The sequence below is a fragment of the Centroberyx gerrardi genome, chromosome 9 (assembly GCF_048128805.1).
Source record: "Centroberyx gerrardi isolate f3 chromosome 9, fCenGer3.hap1.cur.20231027, whole genome shotgun sequence".
Classification (NCBI taxonomy): Eukaryota; Metazoa; Chordata; class Actinopteri; order Beryciformes; family Berycidae; genus Centroberyx; species Centroberyx gerrardi.
The window spans coordinates 20,040,535-20,068,275 of record NC_136005.1 but is presented as its reverse complement, the minus strand read 5'-3'; the positions used below and the strand labels follow the sequence as shown (position 1 = coordinate 20,068,275).

Below are 27,741 nucleotides of genomic sequence, written 5' to 3'. Positions count from 1 at the left end.
CTTATTCAAGGATTACACATTTTCCAATATGGCATTACGCTGTGCGTCACTTTCAACAAAGGTACTAAAGTGTTGAAAAACAGGCCCAGTTAAAGCAATCATAAGGGGTCATTCTACCAAGGCACTAGTGAGTGCAAATCAGGTTAGTTTACAATTTTGATTGAATAGGCATCTCCTTCTTAGTTTGGGCAAGAATGTGTTGCTATCGTCAAAATATATGTTGTATATATGTTGTATGTCTGTAAGCTGCTAACTTTATGCTGTTATAAGTGAAAATCCTCCTTAAAACCTAATTCATGATATTCTTGCAATCTTGGATACAGTGTTCCCTCTCTGGTTAAATTCCTTGACTTTCCCCTGACCAAAAGCCAAAGTTTCCATGACTTACCCTGCATAATGTTCCAAGAAGTTATCTATGTGCAATGAACTACATACTAAACAAAATTACAAAACACAATCAGTTTTATACACAAAGATTGTATGAATGAGAGAAATTGCAAGTAGGCTAAATAGTATTTACTTTTTCCCCCATAGTGAACACTTACTGCAACTCAAAGCTGAAAACCATTGTCTTTGTAATATCATGAAATGCAGTGTCAAGGTGTCAGAGCACAGACATATTGTATAGAAAGGGGAAGAGAATAAAAACATAAAACTGGCTACTAATTCAATTTTAATTCATAGAAATAGTATTTAAAGCTGGCAGTCTGTACTTTAAAGTCTTAGTCATGTCATTTCACATCCAAACATAAAACATGCATAAAAGTATAAATAAAAGCGCCCAAAGACTGTGTTGCTGTCCAAATACTTTTGGAGTTTACTGTATGTAAACATCTCTGACATTCCGACTCAAAATACTTGACTTCAGTTATCTGGAATAGGATTTGCAAAATTCCATTATTTTCCAATTCCATGACCTGTGGGGACCCCGAGTTTCTTCTTGACATGTAAACATGAGCAAGGTGAGGAACAAGAGAGTCAAGACCCTTGAGGATTATCACAAAACAAATCCTGGAACCACTCCACTGACAGTGAATGGGAGAGTGATTTAGAGGGCACAATTTCTGGTTCATAACACTTAACACTATAATGAATTGAAGCTCATTTGGATATAAAGGTGAATGAATGGTCTATGAGCTCATTGTCAGTTGATTGACAGTGATTGTCAGTGGAGCAGCTCTAGGTTTTGTGTCTTTGTGACATCACAGATTAGAAACTAGGAATATTAAAAGTAATAGTGTCAAATGCATTTTAGCATGTATTATCTTTTATCTTACATAAATGAAAGATTTAAATAACTTGTTTTCAATACATTTATTAGTGTTTACCAAACACAGGTAAAGGCGACATAATTTGCTACCTACAGTACCACTTAAATTTAAACACTCACCGTGTAATGTGTGAGAAATCACATACAATAGACATTGTAGTTGTTTTTCTAATAAAAAAAAGACAAATTCATTCATATTCGCTGTCAAAAATCAATCAAATACAGCAACTACCCAAACAAAATGTTTTAATTCAAAGGGTCAATTAAAGTGGTAAAACAGAAATACTGAGTCTAGATTTGATTGAATCAGTACAAACCCACTGAGTACAACAAACGATTTCTACCAACAATTTCAAGCAATTTCAAGCAAGCACATTGTACATGGAGACAAATACTACAGTATTTAGGAACATGTAGCGCTGTTTACTTAGACAACTTGAAAGAGATATCTTAATGTAGTTTATTAGTTAACATTAGTCATGTTGAAATATGCTGTCATAATGTTAAAGTCTAAAGTCTATAATAAGATATACTCCCTTCACCAAAAGGGCCATTATTATTTTCACAGTATTAGCCAACAGCACTTGTGACTAAAAGGTAGTTGAGAGGTTGAAGCAGGAATACTTCATTAAGGCCCGGCTGGTTAAGTTGCAGAATTAGTTGCCATGAGCACAAATACACAAATGCTAATAACATACAGATAAACTCACAGGTATACACTCCCAGTCATACACATACATAAAAGAATTGAAATAAATTGCTATTGATAGCAACTGTGAGTAGAGCAGTTGTAAACATGGAATGTTTAAAACTCAAAAGATCATAACAGTCATCACATGTTCACAGGTTTCAAAGTGCCTGAATGGTAAAACATCTCAGATTAGCCAAAGCTCTTCAGAGAGGAACACTGAGAAACCGCTGGCAAAAAAACATTATGATCAGTATAACAGGGCATTTCCTTTTGTGGTAGTAGATCTAATGGAATGGCACAGATTGGTCTTGAATCTCTCTTTCAGCAATGATGGCCTCATTTGGAATACTTTTTTACATCAATGTAAGGAATACCTCATGCAAAAGGGTCACATCTTGTACAATGTTTTATATTGCTACTTTATCTATAGTGTGTGTCATTATTAACAAGAGAACAGTTGTACTCAAAGTAACATTCATTTCTAAGGCGAATGCATGACAAAATTAGTAAAAAAAAAAAAAAGGCCCAGACTTTAGTGTCAGTGAGAATCTACCCATCAGGTATTCAACAACATCACAATTTAGAGATATTATTCAGACAGTGAGCATGCTTTACCACATCTGACAGCTTTGCATTCAATATAAATAGATGCAATTATGAAACTCTATCATATAGCAGAGATAGATGTCATGGATGTAGCTAGCTGGGAATGTGAAAAGGAAAAGTTTCAGAAAAAAAATCTTGGACCTACACTATATGTGCACTACACTATTTTAGACTTGCAGTAGAAATTCTCAACATCTTAAAAAAAGAAAAAAAAAAATCCTAGTCTACATGTAAACTGAATTGTTGGTCCCCCGAAAGGTCAAATAAACACATGCAGAGATGTTCTTATGTTCATGCCAGAACTCATACTGTTCATCTTGAAAGCTAAATTTATACCTACCTTTAACCTCAGTGGAGAATGTATGTCTAACCCTAACCTTAGATAGAGATGGGAAAAAACTGTGACAATAGTGTTTTTTGACTGTGGTTTGACCAGAGGCTGTACGTCACTGGCAATTGACCTTTTCCCTTTCCATTTTCTCCTCCCGTGATGGACAGCGTGATTTACTTGTCCAACGACAGGGCATTGTTATCTTCAGTGCCATTTACATTGAAGCACGCTCATTATCAGCAGCATACAAGCTAGATTAACAGTTCCCTACAGCCAGGTTAAGGCGACACTGATGAGACTGAGGGGTGAAAGCTGAAAGACTAAAAAACAGAATGGACCAATGATTTAGGGGGCTTGTTTATGCATGCTGTGATGATTAGAGGATCAGAAACTCCCCCATCCAGACTTGAGTCTTTTCAGCAGAGGTCTTCTAGATCACATCAGATAACAGCAAGGAGAAACACCAGTCACCATTGAGCCTTGATACAAACTTTTACTCATTGTTGTGAGCTAAAGCTTTATTTCTACAGGCCACGGCTGCTGACATCTGCCTCAGTTGTCTCTTGGTGCTCTTTGGTGTAATCGGCATCTGAATGAAAGGCAGAGTAGAATACATTCCTTATCAAACTGCTACGGTTGTGAAAACACAACAGGCATGGGGAAAGGTAGAGGGGGAATTGGCCTTAAGGCAAGTTGTGATCAGTATACGTAGGGTTAGGTTACGCTTTTTCCCTATGTAAGAATCAAAATTAAAAAAGCAGCAAGAGTTCAGGTGTTCCACTACAGTATAGCGCAAGGCTTCTTGTCCTTGAAAGGGTTTTCTGAGGCGGGGATCCCCATGAGTAGCGGGTCATTCTTGGCATGTTCTCCACAGTAGTGCATCAGGTCTGACGAGGCCTTGGACACCTGCAAAGAAGTCAGTCCATGCATTTATTCACACTGACACACATATAGCAGAAGTAGGCTACTCAGAGAGGTGTGAATGACTATGAATAAAAATAAAGCGGCTGTACCTTTATCCTCTCGATGCTGGCCTCTATCCTCAGCTGCTGCACCGTCCGCCTGGCATGAGCTATGCTACTGGAGCTCTGCATTTTCGATGACATGGCAGTCTTCAGGCAGTTGTGTTCAAACCTGTGTCAGAACAAACACTTATCTACATTAATTAGGGTGGGGATACGCTTGGTATTTTTGGCCAATGTAGATGCTCCCCACAAAGCCACTGTGTAATAAATCAATTCAGATGTTTCCTGGCAACAAGATGTTCCTATGGGATTAAAGAAGCAATACTGAGGTCACGCTGTTGCTCTAAATACTGTCCAGTGTATTATTGCCTAAACAACATAATTTTATCCCATTAGTAGGGAGTGTTATCTTTTCGATGTCTATTAAAAAGCAAAGACAAATTAGCATTTCAAATTCAGTGTTGTAAAAAACTTAAGACATAAATAATAATAAATGAATGAAAGCAGCATACATTATACAGCACTTACTATTACTGCAAGACTTGGTTTACACAATATGGCAGTAAGTATAAGAAACCCAGCCAATGGCAAGTGAAGTTACTAAGAAGTTACTGCACTAGTGTGCATAGCTGCACAATTTCCCAAAAATGACAGTTGATTTAATCTGGAATTGATTCAAAGTGCGTAAAAGCTATTGCCCAATCACGTATTCGTATTTCACAATTCATACAGGATACAAAGGGTTGCTCTTGCTGGGTTGTTAAGTGACTGCCTTAGCTGCTCTAAAGAGAAGCTGTTGCAAGTTTCTCTCTCACACCGGCAATAGTGGATCAAAACAGGGAAACATCTAAATTTATAGCTTGGGACATCTTGTTTCTTTTCTGTTTTCTAAAGAAACGGGTAGAGATGATTTCCAAGAAAAATTAGGAGAGGTGAACAACATCTGATGCAAAAAGAGCACTATATGTATTCAAACTAATAGTAGCAAAGATAAAAATGCATACATAAACCGTTAAACAAGAGATCATTTTCTCACATCTGTGTAAGCAACAATTATTCAACACTAAAGGTTGGAGCTCATGTTCCTGGGACCCTGCGTTGGCATGAATGACCAAAACACACCATAACGTGGCTTTCCGGGCTCTATGGGACTGACAAAAATGATCCTTGACATGTGGTGAGCTCAGTGTTAGCTCTGTGCTTTGGTCAAGGGTTTTATGGAGGAGGGGGACAGGCTGAAACGGAAGGGAGATGAAACATGGACAGCTACAGCGCAGAGTACAGAGACGAGACCATGCATCTCTCTAATCCCCCCACCCACTCCCTTCCGCTTCCTCCACAGGAAGCAGAATCACCAGCTACCCTCTGAAGTATAAATGATTAAATATGGTGTGGCGGCTTTAAAAATAGAGGCAGCGCACACAGGCTTCTGTAAATAACCGAAGTAAACACAAAGATTAGCTGCTCTAACCATGGCATGAGTGCCATGACTTTTGCAATCTGGTCTTGATATAGCCTTGGCAAAATTAGTATGTAGTCTTGTAAACAAGTTTTTAGCAGTTAGATGTCCTGAAGACTGCATGATGACATCAAACCACAACCACTATTACACTTTTGCAGTGTTGTACTATTGCACACAATCTCACTACTACATCTGCTTTAGTAGGTTTTGCTTCCACAGCCTGTGCACTCATTGTTCCAGGGTACTTTGCAAGTTTGTCATGGCTCTGTCGTCGACACAGCTGTAGTTTTTAAAGCCTCAGCTGCTTGACCACCGCACTGACCAGGCAAGAGTGGACACAGGAAGGGGAGCAGCTGCGTCAGAGACGGGCCGGTCCCACCCACCAACGTCTGCAGGAACACTGTGTGACGCCAGCAGCTCTATAGGTTTGTAAGGAGGCACTTGAGACGTAATGAGTTGTAAAGAAGCTAAATTCCAAGCCAGGCTATTGTCTGCCAACCTCACTGCTAAGTGTTTTATGTTTTACTGTGCCATTGTTGTGACCTGCTATTGACCTAAAACTAATGCAGACTAGTCAAGAAACCTTTTTTAAGAGTCACAGCACTCAGTTTTAGCTGTTCTCCACATCCCTTTGCAATTTTGAAAGATACAAGCGTAAGACTATGGTTACACTTGTCATTTCGATGTCATTTTTGAGATCTAATCCTAAAGATCGGATTTTATGAGATTACATCGCTCTATGTCCACACTTTTTCTGTCTGTATTTATTTAAATCTGTGCCTGAATTACTTTTCCACTCTCCCTCTCTGTCTCGCTACATTGCTTGCATGCGCATTTTCGCTGGATTATGTCCAGGCTCGGAGAATTCTGATCACATTGCAAGCCTGACCACTGACATATTTGATTTTGAAGGCGGAGTTTTGTGCATCAAGACCTGTCACTTAATGCGCCCTGGTGTGACTGGATGACAAAAGTTGCACTGAAAGCCTGCAAGTTTGACAGCTGGCACAAAAGGAGGGAATGGGAAGAGCAGAGGGCTTCCTACACCTATGACCCAACATTCATGGAGATTTGAACGACTAATGAATATACACATTAATATCAAGATTTTGTCCTCATCTGGAGCACGGCCAACCACAGAAAATTTAGTTAGATGGATAAGGAAAATATTTGAGGCTCTTTAAAAATGTAATTTGTATATCCATGAGCAGTGTACTTGTTGTCCACTATGTTAATGGGTGGCAAAACACAGCTTTTGGCAGCTGTGGCATGTTCCACCACCAGTCGTACATTCAGGCAATCATGGAGGAGGAGACTGGAGACTCTTCTCTCAGGTCGGACATGCCAGATGGCACGTCGTACCCAGTGGTGAGCCTGGCAGAGGTGGATGACGCTAGAACACACACATTTGCAGCAGTATCAGTTCTTCCCTCTGGTTTGGGCACACACAGGCTTTGCTGTGCAGCTTTTCTCTGATCCAGTCAGGTCCCTAACCTCAAATGTGCTGCCTTTCAAATAAGCCCCTGTTCCTGGGTAGTTGGGGCCAAGGCAAGGCCACCTTTAGGGGACTCCTGCCAGTTCAGAGGGATTGTAACATTCTCACTTGATAAATAAACAACACACTGCCTCTAGCTTTAATGCCCCAGGCAGGCCCTTCAACAATTTGACGTTTTTTACGAAGCCTGTATTGTTTATAGGTATACACATAGATGCTTGACTTTCTTATGGAGAAGCATCTCCACATCCAACCCAATACAACATAACAAATGTAAAAACCACTTAAATTTTCACAAGTGAAAACTACCTTAGTGTCTTACTGTCACATAATCAATTTTTTTAAAATCAAGAGCTTAGTCAATTAATTTGACAGTAAAGAGAGGCCTCAGTCCAGTAACACCAACATAAACAAAAGCCAGTAGCAGGGAATTGTGGCACCGCAGGGGGTGCAATACCTTAAAAAAACTTTTAAGCCTTTTAAAACCCTTCCAGCTAAAAGAATGTCTGAAATGCCTTTCGCTGCAGTATCCCACTCTGCATCCAAACTGCTTCTCTGGCCATGAGGTTAGTATGTGTACTAATGCCATGTAAGCATGCGGCACACTGAAACCATTGATACGAAATACATTCATATTTGTAGTCTCACCACAGACATTTCTTTAATGTGGCTGTGAAGTTTGCACAGGTGGGTTTCCACAGTACTGAGAAAGAGGTTGTGAGGAGTTTATAACAGCATGGATTGCCCTGTGGTGTGTAAGTGTAATCGCTGCTTAGACCAGGTGCCCTAACAGCCATACAAATAAATCGCTTTCATCTGATTAAAATCAGTGGCTAGACATTAGGACTAAGTGTACATTTGCATACTTCACAATGGAACAATGGCTATCTAGTCTGTGATATAAAGTATGTCTCTAAAGTAAGTAAAATAAGTATGATGCAGTACAATATCTAATGTAGTTACATTAATATTGTAATAGCTAAACAAAAGACAGTATAAATACACCAAGATGCTCTTTGTTCATGAATTATAGAGGTGTTATTTAGTGACTGATTTGGAGAAGGCAGACTTGGCTGAGTGCTGTAGCCTAAATGATTAGTTGATTAGTAAGCTGGCCAGTTCCAAAACTGCTGGGCCATGGGAGAGTAAGCAGCTCCATTATCTGTGCTTTGCACTGGTAAACTGCTTGGCAACAACACCGCCAGGCTCCACAGTCCACTCCTGGGCCAGGATCTGTGGCTGACTCTACAATAAGCTCTCTGGCTTAGGCACATTTGAGAGGCATGGTGACAATGCAGACATGCTATCAGTATTGTGCCACACTCGGGGCTGCTATTGGGGCATTGTGTAGAACAGAGGCACCAGAACAGGAGTCCGGAGCTTTTACAAGTTTAACTGCGCCCTCATGAGCACTAATCTCCGACAGCCTGATGCTATCTGGGAGCCAGACTGTCCAGAAGCACAGGCCAGTCAGGCGTGCAGAGGAAAGAGACAGGCTCTTTCTCAAACCTCCCACAGATAAACAAGCACACAACAAACAGTGTCGCAGCGCATATATTTGGTGGAGACAAACTGTATGAGTAATGGTATAACATTCCCGTCTGTGCAGGCCCATCATCGATTATGGTCTACGATAGTGACAGATTTCAAAGGTGCCATGGGTGCTGTTCAAACAGCTCCGGAGACCGGCTGTGTGAAGTGAGCCGACATGAAAAGAAATACAGAGGGTGTTGTGTTTACGCTGTTGACTAAAACAGGATAGGAGGGTTCCAAGACATTGAGTCAGAGGCTGTGAGTTTCTCTCTGGACTCCACAGATACATTCCCCTCACTGTTCCTTTCCCTTAAGCACTGTAGGGGCATGCAACACTTTTGCTGAGGGTGAGGTCAGGTATGGGACAACAGATTCTCACTCCAGTCTCTGTCCTCTCTTCCCACCTGGGCCCCACGTGCAGAAAAACAGGTTCCTTTGTGTGTGTGTGTATGTGTGTGTGAGTGTGTATGTGTCCAGTCACATGCTGCAGACAGTGGCAGTCATTAAAACTTCAAAGCTCTGAGTAATATGCTTTTGATTCCCTGAGAAATATGTTCATCTATGGCCTCTTATACACACCCTGTACAGAGGTATAGTGAGTAACATCCATGGATTAAGCTTCTCTTTGAAGTGCAGGCTGCTCTCCTTTCATGTGCTAGGAAGTCAATTCAAGACAAGCAGCTAAAAAGCCCTAAACCAGGTGCTGCTCTCCTGTACGACACATCATCACGCATGTGCTCACATTTCCCCCGCCACGCTCTTTCACTTTGATTGTTTTCCAGAAACTGTGGCTATTCGCCTTTGCAGGTTTGGCATTCTGAGAGATCGCTTTGATTTGACACACACAGAGAGAGAAGTGAAAGACAATGAGAAGGCAAGACAGAGAGAAAATGCTCCAGCATGTCTGGAGCGAAATCTGGATGGCCAGATGCAACAAAATGCGCCACCAGCTGCTTCTATTAATACATAAACGCTCACATACGGATGAAGGCGGGGTTGTCATGCAAACCTGTTGCATGCTGCATATTCACTTTGAACAAGTGCAATAAAAAAAAATAAAAAAAGCTTTGGAGCTCCAGATCTTTTAACAGACCCTTTTGAAATCTGCCAACTAGTGTGCAGAACATTTGCTTTGGAAGAAACACAGAGCAGTGTATTTCTATTCAGTGTTTTTTCAATGCAAAATACAAATACTGCAGAGCCGCAGAGCCGAGGTGGTGGGGGATGTCTATTCCTGTCGTTTTCCAGACTGCATTATCTTAACTTAGATATTGGAAACACCTAATAACTTTGCTGTCATCACAAAAAATCCTTTGAGAGCAAGAGACTGTCTGGACTCAGACGGAGCGTGTGCATGGCTCCAGGAGAGAGCCCTCAGGGAACGGCTGAGCATAACAGTTAATGGACCCTCAGTCAACCCTGTCTGCTGCCTGATCCGCCTCAGTGTGAGCCGTCCTGCCGCCTGTCTACGCCTTATCTGTTGCACACAGTCCAGTCAAAGACAATACAGCCATAACAAGTGGCTCCACTAGCTGAGAGCGTCGTTTTGTTAACTCTAACTGCTTATGTGCTCTGGAGTCACGAGGTAAAAACTCCTAACTGAACTAACTCCTAACTAAAAAAAAAGTCTGATGGCTACGACAGAGGACAGCACACCAGTGAATGATTGAATCTGTGTGTGTGCCTGTCTGTGCTTCTGTGTCTGTGTGTTTCTGTGTGTGACACAAGTTTCATTTTATTCCCTCCTCCTCAAACACTAGTGAATGCATCTGAATGTGTGCAAAGCTTGGACAGGGCTTTACTGAGGCCAGTCAGAGACTGCGGTCGTTCTGGTAAATGCTTACTGTGCAAGGTGGGCCAGGCTACTATTTCCTGTTGAGTGGGAGACTTGAAAGAACTGAAATCTTTACACCATTGATATCACCGCTACAGAATGCACCGAGCTGTCTCCACCCTATCATGGGAGAAAAACTCCCACCGCCAAAAAAGCTTGCAGCAGTTGACTGCATTTGTTCAAATCCCCCAAGGAGGGAAAAGTTAACAGAATGAAAAAGTCTCCTCTCCCACCAATACTTCCTGGTGCCCGGGGCAGTCCTGGATCTGTATGGGTCTCCCCGACAACTGAGCTTTGTCTAGACAGAAGCCAATGCTCAGCTCACTGGATAGGAATTCAGTAAACCCACAGCCCCTCATTCTCACACTACCTTTAGCCTGCCTCTCTCACATGGCACCAAACAACCAAGTCACAGCTCTCATTGTTACAATAATCCAGCGCTTACCCTCCCCAACCAAACGCACCACCCTGTCATTCACGACAATAACCCACAGTACAACTATCTCATTATGAAAATTGCTCCATCTTGCTGAGCAGCGAGTTCTCTGTGCATGAAAATTAGGCCTTTTCAGTTGTAACTATGAGAGAATAGTTACAGCTATGTAGGAGTAAATAGGCTGCAGAAAAGCTGAAGGAAGGGGATTGCTCTGCAGGGCAATTATTTTACTGGGAATATGTAATGGGCCGTATGTGCACACAATATATCATTTTCCTGGGTTAACATCATTTAGTCCCAGCGAACCTAGCACTGCAACACACACCGAACATTTCTGGTTCATTCACCTCTTTCAAAACCAGTAATGTTGGATGCAAACAGCACTGTGTGAAAGGCGAGGATAAATGAATGATGTCAGTCCAAGAGGCCAACATGCTTTATGAACATGCTCCGTTGCTAAAGGGTAAACATCAGCAACTATACTTTGCACTTTCCCAGCCTAACTGTCACATGTAAAGTTGACATTACCATGCAGTTCCTTCAAGGTTACTAACACAGAGTGCTCTCACCTTTCCCCCATTTCCCTAGACACACACACCCAACTAACTTGTCTTGTCTTTGTGTAGACAAAGCAGAAAACCTTTGCTGATCACAGCACCGTGGATTGAATGTAATGGATACAAGGCATTTTGTATTTGTAATGATTGCACGACTTGTAAATTACTTAATGATATAAAATGGGTGCTGTACAACATTGTGATGCAAAATATTTATGATACGATTCAGCCAATTAGGTAAGTATGAGCAAAACAAAAAACAGCACCCAAATTGCTTCAGCCACAGCAAAAATGAGCAAAGCTGCAAATATGAGCTGCAGTGCAGTAAAGACGTCAACATGAAAGAAGGGTAAACTGATTACACATCATTCCAGTGTTGAAATGGACTGTGAGCAGACATGAACTCACAAGCATGCATATACACAAACAGGCATGTGCAGACACACTCACACAGAGTCATCATTTCACATGCATGCTAGGCTTCTTTATGTCCTCCCTTTTATCTGTCCCATCTCAAAGGAAGGCCCGTCGTACAACATGCTGCTGACTCACTTGTATAGCTTCTCTAAATCTGCCAGCACTATATTACTAATTCCTCTTACTCCACTCTTACAGCACTGTTACAGTATTTGAAGTCATTTTTGTCTAGTCATACTGACCCAAATATGGTAGGAGCAAAATATAATCATGAAAGTGACTAAGGGTAATTATCATAATCAATGTCAGTGTCCATGTAGATTGTCCTGAACATAACAAGCACCATTTCATATAGACTCCCTTTTGACAGCTAAAAAAATAGCTCTAAATACAATTAGACTAAGAGGAATAAGAGGATCCCATGCAACAGAATAGGCTACTTTTTCATGTAATATATAGCCTTGCGCACAGTGAGAAATTCAAGGCTATACTGGTTTAGTGCAAACAACTGTACAAAATTTCTGATTACAACACTGCAAGTTTTTCTGGATTCTGAAATGAGAACTTGTTTTGGCATTACAAAGATCAAAAATCATCTAGACAGCTGAATACTGTAGCATACTTTAAGCATACAAGCACTGACTGAATTAACAGAAAAGAGATTGAAAACTATCTCCTTGTTCCCACAGTAAAGTGTGAAGGAGGATGATCTAATCATGACATGCCATGGTTCTGAGGGAAGGTGGTGCTACGGTGATAGGGAGAACTCTTCACTGCCTGCCACCTGACTGCTTATCACGACTAACAAAAGACAGAGTGAGAGAATAAGGGGAGGGCTGGGAAAAAAGCACAGCCTTCTGACCTCACTAACAGGAATGATTCTTCCACCCCCTTCTCCTTCCTGTGAACTTTGGAGCACCCCAGAGCTGAGTGAGCACTAAACGGGGCATAATGAGCAGCCTTGGGGGAGGCAGGGGAGAGGGCAGTGGACTTAAGAGCTGCTGGAGTGGATGCCATGTCCAAAGTGTCCTTTTAGGGAGACTCCGCCAGTGGACGGAGCTGCAGTTTCTCTCTGTCTGGAAGCCACCTGACTGTAACCTCGCAGTCTTAATGCATTAGTAATCTGCCCTTTGGCCCTATACGTTATTACCAAGCTGGAGGGCCTCTCGACTTACAACCAAACAGTTTGTATGCACATTGAGTTGAGAGAGACAGAAGAATGAAACAGGTCTCATTTAATGAGAAAGCATCCCAACAATCCACCGTACCAGCCATGCACAAAGGTCAATGTGCAAAGTGCAAATTATCAGAGTAAGTGTATAGGAAAGTTTGACATGCTCTCCTGTAGTACTGAATGTGGCCATTCATCCCAGAATGCTACTTAGAAAACTGCTGTCATTCAACATGAATTTAAAAATACCAATGTTAGATAGGTACTTTATAGGGGCGTCACTGTTGTCTGTTGTACTTTGCTAGGAGTACCAGTCGCAACTCCAATTGAGTTAAATCCCAGCTGTAATGCTATCTGACTAGATTTCTTCGTGCACTAAAAAAAATGCATTGAAATGAAATAAAACATTTGGTCCAGTGACTGTCCATATTTCTAAATAAAATAACTTAGTATCTACCAGTCTGTCAGAGCAAATTGGATCCCTGCAGTTAATGAAGGCATAGCTACAGTTTCGAATATCACATGGATGAAATGCCAAATCTCTTGTGACTTCAGCAAACTGAAAATAAAAGAGTTTCTCAAGCAGGGCAAAGACCTTTCATGTTTTGACAAGGCAAACAGGGGAGAGTTCATCAGACTATGCATAAAATATAGTTTCCCTATTTAAAGTTGTGGCATTTGTGCACAGCGGATCATAGTGTAGGCTCTGCAACAGTGCACAAGATGAAAGAGAGCAGATGGAGAATTTGACTTTCCTGAGGGACCTAGATCACATCTTACTCTAATGATCGGTCAATCGGTTTGTGTCTCATTGTCTCTCAGTTTCTGAACACAAGTGCCATGGTGCTATAAAGGGTGGAGAAGGTTGGCTGTCTTCCAGATTATAAATCTATTGGCCTAACAAAGTCCCATATAGGCAATAACAACATTGTCCGCGCACGTGTGTGTGTGTGTGTGTGTGTGTGTGTGTGTGGTATCTTCAGTCTGGGCCATGGTGCAGCAACTGATTCCAACATTAATGAGCTGTGACATTAACAGGCCCCCTGTGGTGCCGGAGCCAAGAGCATTTGTCCTCTGGGTGGACTCACACATTGACACAGACACAGAGACACATGTATGCAGGACGCTCAGCAGCACAACACACGATACACAATGACAGTTGTAATGACAATCAAAATAGTCCAGAATAAAATGCAAGCACATTTACAAAGAACGAATGCTGCACACTGTACATAACAACTATATATTGTATAGGCTTGCACATGCATGCATACTAACCACCACAGTCCAGTCACGGGTGTCTGGCAGGCAGAGGTAACACTCAACAGCTCATTTTCCTTATAAGGCTACCATAGCATGGTTTGACAATAAAAAGTAAACAGCACACTTTTGAATAGACATCATCATGTTGCAGTAAATCATTTACCTGAGAGAGAAAATGAATGTTGATATCAGCTGGTCATTACTCCTAAAAAGGCTATAGAGCCAGTGATCCCCAGTGTGGGAGTGTTAAACTGTAAGGCATTGTTAACCTGCTGGGCAACCAACATGAAATGAATAAGCCATTCACCTTCATAAAGCTCTGAGTTACCTAGGTTGACACTGACTATTAATGCTATTCAAACTCAGTCAACCTACAGTGTGTGCAAATGATGGCTGAGCCTTTTCCAATCATGTGCAGTTGGGAACATTATAATGCTGTATTCATTCAAAGTGCCGACCAGGATCTCACAGGGAAAGTATGTGAGGGCCGGTTGCAGCGGTTTGTTTTGAGAACAGTGTAACTCCGATGGAACGCGTCTGCAATGCCGAGCAGCATACCACCCTGTTTCGCCCCTAATGAACATCAATCAAAGGCACATTTTTACAGCACTGCAGACCACCAACTGCACTCACTAGGCAATGCAATTAAAACTAACTTATTTCTGGACTGGCAAATATTTCCTTTGCCGCTGTCTGGTGGAGAAGTGTTTTAGACTGACTTGGGGGAAAAAAATCAAAAGGCAACAGGAAAAAGCAGCTTGCAGCAGGAATTTCAGGCATGTAACCAGTGGCTGGGCAGATTTTTCTGGGCAGAGTGACATCTCAACTGCTCCTTGGTCTTTCTTTCTTTGCTGCCAGACCCTTCTGTTTGTTAACTGGAGGCTGACATTCCCTGGACGACTCCCACACCAAAGATCAGGGTGGCTGGAATTCTTGTCTCCGAGACACGTGGCACGGGTGCGTCTCAAATTGGACACGGGGGCACGTGCACAGATAGAGCGAACTGTATCTACTGTTTATTGTCAAGACCATGCAAACACAACCGGGAAATTACAACCTTTTTAACAGACATATTCTAGCTTTTCAAGAGCACTTTCCCCTCAAAGACCCTCTAAACAGCAGCATTTAGAAAGGCAAATGAACATTGCAAAACAAAGACACAAAACAATGCAATAACTTTCCTTGCAATTCCCTTCACAGAGAGAGGCGTAGTCAGTCCCTTGCCTGGCAGATTGTTGTGTGAAAATCTCATCCATGGAAACAAGATCTGCTGTGACCTAGTTGTTGAATGGGCTGATGATATGGAACAAGGAGGCAACAAGGGGGGGGACCCAGGTTAACAACACAACTCTAACTGCAGTAATAATTCATTCACACCAATGGGATTGTGCAGGTATAATGCTGGCTACACTATACATTCACCTGTGTATTCCTACAAAGCATCAGATGGAAACCGCCCCTGCTTGGTTAAGCACACTACATTTATTATATGAGCCTAACTGTATATGGTTCTCATTGTAAAAGTTTTTCAAGGTGAACTAAAAAGGAATTGATGAGGAATTACTATCCTAAGTAGTTTCTGTCTCAGCTGCACAGTAGTGATAGTCTCTGTGCCCTGTGGCATAAAATTGATGAGGCTGCTTGTCCTACTTTAAAGCCTACATGGGTCTACATTACAGCTGTGCAGATGGGATAGGCAGTCTCATCACAGCACACACTGATCTTTGAGTTTTGGTCTGAATCCCCAGAGTTAGCGGTGCAGGTGAATACTATTCAGATTGTAAATCTCTGGAACTCTTAACATTTATTTTTACAAGCCGCATGAAGCACATTGTATTCCCTGAGAAGTGCATGTGAGGTGTGTGTGTGTGTGTGTGTGTGTGTGTGTGTGTGTGTTTGCACACAACAACAAAAGCGCCACTGCTTGCGGGCTGCTTGGGCTACTAGAGTGCATTCAATTCTAAGCTATCTCTTACAGATGAAGACAGGTTTTTTCCTCTGTTTCCAAGGAAAAGAGAAGCTTGACATGTGGTACGAGGAACATACACAGCTGCATGTGCAGACATTGGAGGTATTTGCATCAAGTGCAACATATGGTTACAGTAGTAAACTGCACCACCAAAAAACAGGGAAAAAAAACAAAGCATAAGTGCACAGCCAACTCTGGCTCATGGTCATGCATGCAAGACATCAGAACTAGTGATCAAATGAGTATTAACCACATCACTTCCTGCACTGGGGACAGCCACTCCTGCCTGTACCCATAGCTAACCAACATGAGTGGGAGTGTGTATGTGTGCGTGTGTGTGTTCAGGAAGCGGATGCAGTGGAACCAAGCCAACAGAGCAGAAGGAGGAAGATGCCCATATATGAGCAGCTGCTTATACAACAGGATGGAGGACATGCCTAAGGAGACCTACATCTCCCTAGAGGACAACAATCCAGTAAATATATAAAAATCCCTTCCTACACATGGAGCCCATCAATAAACACACACCCAGGCACTCAAAAGCTCATGTTGCATTATCCTAGCCAAAACCTTCATTCACCCTGACACTTACACCATGGTCTAGTGTCTTCAGTAAGTATTCTCACAGAAGCCACGCCGTTATGTAACAAATCCCAACAATCAGGTGTTTAGAAATGCAGGAGATAGTCGGGAAGATCAACCATTTCCCTAGAAAATGGGAGTTTCTTACAGAAAGCCACACCATGGCTGCACAATGGAATTGGCTACTGATTTACATGAGAGAATACCTTACAGTAAAAATGACAACAAAAAAAAATACTACGCTCACATGTCTTTACAGACAAAGAGAATTGTTTCTTCCTTGCGGTAATCACAAACTACCGGCTAATAACACAACAGTGATATTAGTGTTGAGTCCACTAACAGAGAGCGAGTGTCTGTTTCTGCCAGCAGGGCAGAAGAGATTGAAGCCCTGCAGCCAATTAGCATCACACCTGCCCAGTGGGAAAAGAAGAGCCTTTGTTTAACACCTGCCCATCTCCACTGTGTCGCTTTTTCACTCTCACATTTAATTACTAGTGATGTTCAGGAACTCCATATTCCCCTAAAGCAGCAGTTTATCTGGGAACGCTTTCAAAATAACTTGCCTTCTGACCTAAAACTGATTTGACAGGTTACTATATAGGGTTAGGGTTAGGGTTAGGGTTAGGGTTAGCATGTTGTAAAGTTCCTGATCTACTAATGACATAGTATTTTATTCAGATATTCAGATCTTATACTGCAGCAGCTTGGAAAGGTAGTCAATAACCTTTGATATCAGCCTCTTTCAAATAATCTTGAACTTTTTTTAAACTTTGGGTCAAGACCCAGGCTTTGTACAAGCCAGTTTACCATTTGTATACTGTACCTTTGTGTTTATTTTAGAAACTACATTGCAATGATGAGTCATTTTGCTGTGAGTGGCATGGGCCACGACAACTCTTCTGTCTAAGAGAGCTTAGTCTAATCCACTAGACTGTTTTGTAAACCTCTTAAAATGCATATTATCATCAGGTATTTAGGCTCTCATCTCACATCTTTTCAATAAATTAAATCCTGACCAAACTGCAAAAAGGAGCAAATATTACACAATTGAGTCACATAAAGTCGCATAATTGGGTCTTGCTTATGAGTGTTTTAAACCACAGATTCACAAAATATGACCAAAGAAGGACAAAGAGAGAGGATTTGGATAATACATCATAGTTAGTAATTTGTAAGTCACTTAGCACAGATGTGCAGCACATTGTAGAATGGGTTTCTTCAACCTGGGGTAGAGGTAATGTCCTGCCTGATGCTGCCTGATGCTGCCTGATGCTGCCACCATGTGGAGGAACATTTTTTCACAGGACACGGGAGTCTGCTAAGTCTGCTACTAATCGTCAGCATCATCAGTGACTTCATCTGTTAATAATAAACCCCACCCTAGTTCTTCAGATGCTGCTTGTTAACTGTAAAAAAGGTTTGGTAAACCACACTGATTAATTGATTAATCATAATTAATCAACACAATAATGTAAGAGGGGTCACATCAAAAACGTCAAACAATGTGCTCCAACATGTAGTTTACCACTCATATCTTCCTTGATTGACAACAATCCAGGCGATCCTAGAATCATTCAAAGGACAATTTTTCAATGTTTGACATGTGGGTCAAATGGTATTAACTCTGTAGAATAGGAGTTCTTAGCTCAGACATTTGGACAGCATGTTTTTCCATGAGATAGTTGGCATCTCTTTAATGCCTCATGAACACTGCAACAGGCTTCCAGCTTATCTGAAAATGAACTTTAAAAGCCATGAAAAACCTATGAAATTTTATAGAACATTCAAACTAAAGCTTTTGTCATAATCCAGCATCTGATGTGAGTGGAGCCTCTGCCTCGGAGATCAAATTATGATACCAGTCTTTCCCCTGCATTCCCCTATATTGTATGGTGGGCTTCCACAACAAGGAAACTGCCAACAATCCATGAGAAAAAATGTAAATTAAAAAGCAATAAAAATCTTAAAGCAGTTTTCGTGCAACAACATGCACTAGAACCAAAATTGTGAAGGCGTTCTACAACCAAAACTGTGAGGGACGTTGGACCAAAGCCAAAATGACTCACCCACCACTTCTTCTAATGCATTTCGGAGGAAACACTGTGACACACTTTTCAGACTCCTGACGCCACTGAGCTTTGAATTTTCATCAGATAAGGTGATTTTTGTGGCTGTTCCCTGGTACAGCACCACTCAATGGATACTAAAAAACAGATACTAAATCTGATAGCATCTAATGGAAAGAAACATGATGAACAACCCTCTGAGTTATGAAATCCTATTAAGGCAAGGTTATCATAGGACACAAGTAATAAACACAGTGATACTCTCTTCTTCCAATGCACAGATTTCTCATTTGCACTGTGCGTCAATTTAATTTTTAAAATAAATAAAAGACTCCACATGAGTTGGTTGGAGGATTGCCTGCCTGCCAGGAGTGGACAAATTTACCAGTCACAGTCAAAATTTACTGTTGGGTGCTGGAGGCTGTTCATTTTATGCCCTGCTTGGTGCCATTTACGGCTCTATTGTGAATTCCATTTTCACCACCAGAGGGCAGCACCTCACTGGCAGTTCAGTGAAGTCTGGCAAGAGATATGAAAGACTTATGGGGAATGGGTCTGATTAATAATGGATAGACTGGTGAAGCAATGTTTGTAACTTGATTACTCCTTCTCTCAATTACAGTATGGGCTGGGGACACTAGCTGCAACAGTTGACTCCAAAGCGAGCCAGTCTACCAGATAGTCACACTGACCTTTGTGAGAAGAGATTTCAGAGAGCATGTATCGAAGGTCCCAGTCTGTGTGAGCAGCATAAATCTGGAAAGTAAATGGAAAAGGAAATGTGTTTAAATGCACTAAATACCCACTACAGCCAACCAAATAATCAGACTGAATGGGTTCTTCAAGGCTGTGGAGCCAGATTTGCCAGTGAGCACGGACGTGGAAAGGGTGGTGAGCGTAGCACACACAGCACAGTTGATCCATCAGCATTCAAGACATTTTGATCTTTAATCTCACCAGTAACAGCTGACAAAATACTGATTGATTTGTGTGAATACAGGAAAGGGTTAGACCTTGTGTAGACCGGGGCTTCGGACAGAGTGAAAGCTGATTATTCCTCCCAGCAGAGGGCAAACAAAAGCCTGCAAGTGTAAGTTCCCACAGCCAGCGTAATGTGTGCGATGAATGCCAATTCACTATCACCAAATCTGGCACATTAAGTTTCAGCCTTTCTTCATCATTCAGGGGAGATATTGAGTGCCGGCAGACTGGACTGTATTGTGGGTGTGGACATCCTGGCCTCTGCTTGCCATCGTTGCCAGTCAGCTGGTTCGTCAGACTCCCAGCATTCTTCACCACATTCCAGTGAAACCAGTCAGATGGCTAGTCTTTTGGTCTAAGAGCTCTCTGTGTGGCTGTAGGCCTATACTTTTTATATCAACTCACAGTAGGAAAGCTTTCTTCCCCAGTGGAGGCCGTATTTGTACCCACATAGATCTGCTTAACATAGACAACACCAATCCTCTTCCACACATAGCACATAATCAGTCTGTTTAGCACTTTTAGTCCAGCAATTTCAGTTGAATAAGCTTAAATGAGCAGGCCTACTGGGAACCTGTTACTTCACTCTAATGCAAAACTTCACAGACATATATAAGTAATCCATATAGCCTCTCTAACAGTGATGCACACAAGGCACAGGATACATACGAGCACATTCTTAGAAATACATAAATCAAAGTGACTGCTTAATGAGCTGCATGTTACTACATGGTATTGGTATAATGTCTTTGAAACAACTCTCATCTACACTGCAACATGTGGCACTGTCTGAGCATCAGAGTAAGTCAACTAAACACAAAATTCAGAGTGAGCTTCCAGAGGGACTAAGGCCTTGGTCTAGGAAGAGTAGGTCAAGAAACGGGATGCCAATTAGCCTGAATAGTGACTTATATAAGCAGAAGAGTGAGTGACAGCAAGGCAAAAAAACATCAGCAGTACAAGTTCTCATTTATGAACATTTGGTTTAAAAGGTGCTGAATGGGAACAATGATGTTTGGGCAAGGCAAGAGTTGTTCCAGGGAGATGTGTGTTGAATTATAGTGACAGAAAACTTGGTGAGCGTGTAAAATAAGTGATGACAAAGCCAGGCTACTTCACTTTGACGACAGGGGTCATATGTGGATTTTTGTGGATTGCCTGGCAACAGACAGGGAACTCGTCATGGAGAACTGAGACAGAGCACCCGACTCTAATCCATTTTCAAAATACTGAGTCTGAACTAGAGAGCAGACAGTCCAAATGCAGCACTCATGTTTCACCCTCAAAGGAGTTTCTTTTGTTCTTTTGTTCAAATCTCTCTTTTTCTTAAACAAACATTGAACTAAAATTGAGATACGATTTTTTTTTAATTATTATTCTTAAATGAGAATGAATTTATAATGCATTTTGAAGATGTGATGTTTGCTAACTTTGACATAAAATACACCTACACCTTTATTTTGTGTTAAGGTTCATTAAGTTGCAAAAATTAGCTGTTTTTTCCATCCACATTTCAAAATACAAAACTGATATTGTCAAAACCATTCTGGATTGGGACTTGAGAGCTTCTTGAAAATAAATAAGCGTGTATGTTTTCTGTTTCGTGTCATCACTGTAAACAATTTAATTCAATTAAAGAAAGCTCTTTTTACTTTGAGTTATCCTCAGACATCTCACATTTATTCCACATCCTAGCCTACAGGTCTCAAAGCAAGTTAAAGTATGATTGTGCTGGATGAGGACAGAGAGGAGCTCTGTGGGTCATGTTTACAGTAAACAACAGCCTGGACTGTGTGCGTGTGTAACGATGGAAGGAAACTATGGCATGTCTTCACTATTTCAATGTACAAAGCAGAGCTGTGTGTGCCTATGAATAGAACTGGAAGTGAGGAGAAATTTGTTAATTGTTTTGAAAATGAAATGGGATTTTGTCATCCTAATCAAAACCTTTGCACTTACAGTATAATAAAAGACATAAGAATAACTAAGAATAACTGTTTTATTTATTATACCAACAGTAAGAGGTCTGTTATTGTACAATGCCGAAACCAAAGATGTTTTATTACCTGCTGTGTCTTCCAGTTGCTAGGCAACCTGTTACTTCCTTGTCCAGCTGATAATTTGCCATACAGTAGGTTCAGTCCAGTGTTGGTGGGGAATGTTGGGTCTCATGTCTGTATAAACAGCAGTGCAGCCATATGGCAGCTAAACTCCATATAATAAAGACTTAGGCATCATTATGTAACTTTACAGAATGAGCATTTACAAATCTCCTGGTACGAATGTGTTGCATAACACATACTTATCCAAAGCCCCAGTAGCTCTTGTGTCATCAAGGCAATAGCACCTCTCCTCTCAGGTAACAGACAATTGGGACAATATGGCTGTTGTCATCTGAGCAGAGCCACATTTTCAAGTGGTTCTGCTTCATAGTAGTTTATTAATTACATCCTAATATATTACATGTTTTAGATAGGCACTATCTAAAACAAACTAAGAGAGATGTGGCAACCAAATAAACCAATTACACATCAGCGCAAGCCTCCCATGCAGGAACCAGTCAACTGCTGTAGAGATGAGGGAGGCATGTAATTAAATTTAATGATAATGGCTTTATTAGGAGCCTCGTTCCCTGGACAGTTCAGAGCTGCAGCAGGGAGATGCACCTCAGAGACCTCGACTGAGCATGTGCAACAGTGACAGTCCAGCAGCAGTCTGCAGGTCGTGTCCCTGCGCTCTGACAGCACACAGAGGAGAGGTGGGGCCGCGCAAAGCACATGTCTATAAATATCCTCGCACAGCAATATGACAGGTTCCACATTGTCAGTGCCATCATACACGGGGTGACCTAGCCAGTGTTTAGTGTCAGCCACTAGTGCACATGGGCAGATGTACCTCCGCAGATGTCATTCTGCGGAGGGAGTGACCCAGGCTACAAGGACATCGGGCCAAGGGGACAGGAAGAGGAATGCTGAGGCAGCATAACAGCACTTTCTCCTCTCCTACAAAGTAACAGTAGAAAGGCAGACATAGATATAGATCCTGACCAAAACATAAACAGTTAAGCATGGGTGAGCTCATATTTACAAGGGCACTGACACACTCTCAAAGAAATACATCTCTGTATATAAATACATCTAGCTCAGTGAAGGGCAACTGGTGGCCCAGGAGCTGAATCCACTGCCCACACCCATTAGATCCGCTCCCACAAAATTTCTTGTCTATATATGTAATAATAGGCTCCACTGCTTAAACCAATTTTAACTGCAATTATGGCTAAACTGATAATCCTGATTATTTTGCTAGGTATTGCAATCATGATTATTTATCATGATTTTTACCATTTTGACTATTTTCAATTACACCAGACATTTTAAATAAAATGAAATCTTTCAGTATTTTCAGTATGTAAGTATTCCACACAATTATTAATTGTGGAAGCTAAAATTGCAACGCACAATTAGTATACATGATTCAATGTGCAGCCCTACCTCTAGGAACATACCAGGCTAAAAATCCCAACTGTGGGATCGTTCCTGGTCAATTATAATACTCCAATGCAGGGGTAAGGTGACCTTGTTTGGGGGCCTTGAAGACTATGAAGACAACTTTACCTCATTTAGTTTGGATTTCAACTGGAATTTGAATCTGACAAATACAGCTAAGCTAACTGACTCAAAATCTCAAAGGAAAGGACTTAGGACTCAGAAGTAACAGATTGTGAGCGGTAACCACAGACGTATAAATCACATGGAAGACTCATTCCAAAAATAACATGCTGCCATCACTCTCTCCTTTTTCTCTACCTCTACCCATGTACCACTCCCAAAAGACTAGCCACATTCAATGGCCAGAAAGACATTTTCACTAGATGCTTTTCACTAGAACACCAAATATACATGACCCTTTCACAAAAATTACCCAAAAAGTGAAAAGGGCTCTTTATTTAGAGTTTATCAAAATCAAAATGTCGCCTGCCATCCTCTTCGACAGTGCTGGTTTTGAAGTCAATTGCTGTCTATCAATTCTCTGTGAACCCATCTAGAGATAAATCACTGCAACACAGGTGGCTCACATTTATAACTTTTATGTAATTAGTATCTTGACAGACGACTTTGAATCAGAGACGGTGGGAGCGAAGGGGCTGACAGTAAGTATCATGCATCAGTTCGGAGCGTGGCAGTCTGCTAACCCAATAACACGGACGAGGACAGACATGGAGGCTTAATTCCATCTATGCTGCTCGGTTGTCAAGGCAACATTTCAGCTCCTTGACGTCAGCATCCCACCCCTGTCCGGCAGACCTTTGCTTCCGGATCCCCAGACAAAAAAATGTGGGCATGCCCTCACTTCCACATCCACCCACCCTCATGGTTTTGGCTCATCAGGATCCACAGACAGGCTGAATCCACTTCATAAAACATGGTGCCACTACTGTATAATGAAGCAAGACTTTTTGTCATTGTTTACAAGTAGCCATACTTAGGGCTGCATCCACACTGGAAGTTAATCAAAATTTGAAAAGGTATAGGTTAAACTGTCCTATTCTGTTTTCTTCTTATAATAATGATAATGTCATTTTGGAAAGGGAATATCTATGAGGAATAGCCAACATACCCCACGGGGGCCATTGTGAAAGCGTTTCATCAATTGATTATGCCATAGCAATTAAGGCCTTGTGCACTAAGTAGCCCTCTCATGTGTGACAGAACATTGGCCTTGCAGCCGTTGATATTTCCCTCATACTCCAAGCCAACGGCAGCATAATAGCGTCATCACTTTGATACGCTCCAGTGAGGTGGCTGACTGAGCTTTGATGTGCTCCAAAAGCAAGTGAACGTTTTCTTCATATTGCTATCGAATAACAGGGCTTGAAGCCGACGGTGGCAATTTGAATGTGTTGACTAGAATGATTCTCTGCAGGGCTTTGTGACCAGAGCAGTGACGCAAAGACAAGCTCCCCCGAGGCCGAGCGTGGAATTTGAGTCGAGGAATGGGGGGGGGGGGGGGGCAAGGGGGGCGCGCTCTCACGAGATTAAACCACGCTAGGGTCCGCACAGTGTAACCAGGCAACATGACCAAACCCACGTCATCACCAAGAACCCACTCAGGTGGTGTCAGACTGAGATGCCAGAAGCTTGAAAAAGGAACAGTGGGCCCAATCAGTCCTTTAACCAAGTGTTACTTTAAACATTAATAACTCCAAAACTAGGAGCTGAGTAAATGAATCAGGTAGTCACTATTTTCTGATCAATGATAAAATGACTCATCAGTATATTAGATAAATATCAGTGGATGCAGGTTTTATTTGATGACTTCTTCAGTGAATATAGGAGAGATTCTTTCTGAAACATGCTCTTATAATAAGATATCAGTCCTAAGTTTTGTTAGAGCAGGTGTGATATTTGACCAAGAATCCCCATAATATGCAGAAGGCAATACATCAGAGGATAGTTGGAAACAGTATATTGTATAAGGTTCCCTATAAAGTATAAGGAACAGACTAACTTACTTCTTGTAACCTGCACACTTCAGGGTTGTAGAAAATACACTCTTAAAAGTATATGTCATTCTCTAAACAGCTATGTATCTAGTCTGGCACAATCAGGGCCATGCTTAGTCAAAAATGAGCTAAAACCCAGACCAAAGTTGAGTAATAGTCAAGACCAAGATTCAGGCATGCAGTCTTAATTGAGATGATACTGTACCAAAAAGTTGGTCCTATCTACTCATTAATGACATTGAGCAGTGCATTCCAGTAGAATACATTACATACAGAAGATTGTAAAAAGTGCATTTATGTTTTAACATATAGATATGTATGTTGGTATCAAGACAAGACTACCACAAAAACAAATCTGACTAACACTTTCACTCAACATTTTCACTACATGTTTCATGTAGATTGAAAATGTGAAAATGTGAGAATACACAGCAAACACTGACTTGTTCTTCCTACAAAATATTTGGATGTACATCAGTGCCACAATGACCAGTTGCTTCAATGAAAACTTAATATTGTTCACCATTTTTCCAGATCTACACTAACTATCTCTCTTAAATTTATAATCTCAGGTAAAATCATCATGTATGGTTAAACTACTTTGCTACACTGGATTTGAACTGGTCAAGAAATAGCCAGCCGTCACGTTCACGATTTCCCATAAGCAACATGCCACTAACAAAGTAAAGAGACTTCTGTAGCTCTCTCGGGCATTTGTACACTGGTACCTTGATCAAATCCAGCCAGCAGGCCTACTTTACAGCCTCTGTGTGTCTTTGTAAAATAATAGGGACATACTGAAGGAGGTGAAGTACAATCTCCTGGTAAGAAGGCACAGACAGACGACCAAGATCAACCTTGAGGGAGCCACTCGGGTTAAACAGAAAGGAATACTAACCCATCACCTTCTAGGCTGTATGGTAGGATATAGAGTCAAGTGTATTCAGCTTTTCCCTTGTGACCCAATATGAGGAACGTGCCAACCTAATGACCCTTAAATTATAGGAGATGCATGCTCCAAAATGCATTCATTTTTTATAATCCAATAGACCATGTAGTTAATTTGATTAAAAATAATCCCATTTCAGGATACTCACTGTGGCCCTGATGTAATATTCCATGACTTTTCCATGACTTTTCATAACTAAATTGGAGTACTTCCATGACCTAAACATTGTATTCCTTCCTGGTTTGTTAATGTTGCTTTTCAGCTCAAAAAAAGTTGTAAAGGTATAAACAGTCTGGTCCCAATTTGTTGGGCCTGCTGTGGGGAAAACCATGGGAAAAAACAGCTAATGCAGTGAATGTGTGCCAACAAGTTGTAAAATACATTCTGGTTTATTCTTGTGAAGTGACCAATTCATAAAATTCCCTGATATTCCCTGAATTTCACAGAGAATTAATCAAATTCCCTGAGCTTCCCTGTCTGGAATAAACCTCTCAAAACTCCATGATACTCCATGCCCAATGGTAACCCTGCTGTTTCCTCCTGTTTTTCTCCTCACTTAATATAATTGCTTCTTGTTTACACTGGTGGTTGTTTGAGTTGTGGTGATCACACACTGGAGGTCATAGTTTACCAGCCTGGTAATTCAACCACAGCATCACTACCTATGCCGCCGCTGTCATGTTATAGGAGAGTTAGGAAAAGATTCTGGCTGTTAAATCACACGAGTGTTCATATTATCTCTGTGCAGCTGTATGTCTGACAGACTCCATGCATCCACATCCACTCACCTGGCTTCAGGTCCAGCGGAGATATCAGTTTTGGGGTTTATTTTCAACGAGGTGTCATAAAAAATAATCCCAATGGAACGCCTTTGATTCAGAACCGAGTCGCGCGGTCTGAGATCTTCTATGTCGTAACAAAAGTTTTATGAGGATGCTCAAGTAAATTCAGTTCCGCTGATATTGCGCTTCGCTTCGCAGCATGGGTGACAGGAGAGAGGAGACCCGACAGGACAGCGTCTCCCTCCAGTCATCTGCGGGTATGGAGCGGTGGGAGCCGAGCTGCTGGGCTGGGATTGTGCAATTTCTTTCATCTCCTCTTTTGAAGTACCAAGGGCGCCCTCTGTCTTTCAACTTCACCAGTTCAGTAGTCCGCGTTCATCAGTTCATGCAAGTTCATGCAGTCCAACAAGTGCGACTTGTTCATGTCATGTCTGGTTTACAGCAGTTTGCAGTCTCATACAAATTTGCATAATATATCGGTTATCTCTAATAGACCTATATAGGCTACATTGAGAGCAATTTTTAGTATTGTTTGCCATCTGATGGAGTGGGCAACTTGCTCTGCAGATACACAGTTTGCAGGGTTTAAGGGTTGTTGTGTTGACCTGGGATTTGATCCAGCAACCTTCAAATAAATACCTTGTTTCTCTAACCTTGAGTTCTATTTCTGTCAGTGTTGAAGATACATCAGAATGTAGCCAAAAGCAGCCCAAACCAGGGCTACGGTCAGGACCACTTCAGGCAAATCCATGACAAATCAAGATCAGGTTTAGTCAAAATATAAGTCAAAACCAAGACCAAAGTGGGAGTTGAGTAGTAGTGGAGACCAAGATTGAGGCATGCAGAGTCTTAAGATAACACTGTACCAAAAAGGT

At 41.5% G+C, this 27,741-nt stretch overlaps 1 protein-coding gene across 3 annotated transcripts; it reads right to left on the bottom strand.

The window, feature by feature from the left end:
• Positions 1–706: 706 nt before the first annotated feature.
• Positions 707–27,107, bottom strand: gng12b (guanine nucleotide binding protein (G protein), gamma 12b). Of its 3 annotated transcripts, none has more exons than XM_071926207.2 (5): positions 26,873–27,107; positions 19,344–19,407; positions 3,912–4,032; positions 3,683–3,804; positions 707–3,487 (listed from the first exon to the last, which is right to left on the bottom strand). In XM_071926207.2, exons 3-5 carry the CDS (start codon positions 4,002–4,004, stop codon positions 3,451–3,453), a joined length of 252 nt encoding a protein of 83 aa, XP_071782308.1. In that variant the 5' UTR covers positions 4,005–4,032; positions 19,344–19,407; positions 26,873–27,107; the 3' UTR covers positions 707–3,450. The 3 variants fall into 3 exon arrangements, with proteins under 3 accessions (XP_071782308.1, XP_071782309.1, XP_071782310.1); XM_071926208.2 differs by lacking the exon at positions 26,873–27,107 and adding an exon at positions 19,665–19,735; XM_071926209.2 differs by having other exon boundaries at positions 707–3,804.
• Between the last annotated feature and the right edge of the window lie 634 nt (positions 27,108–27,741).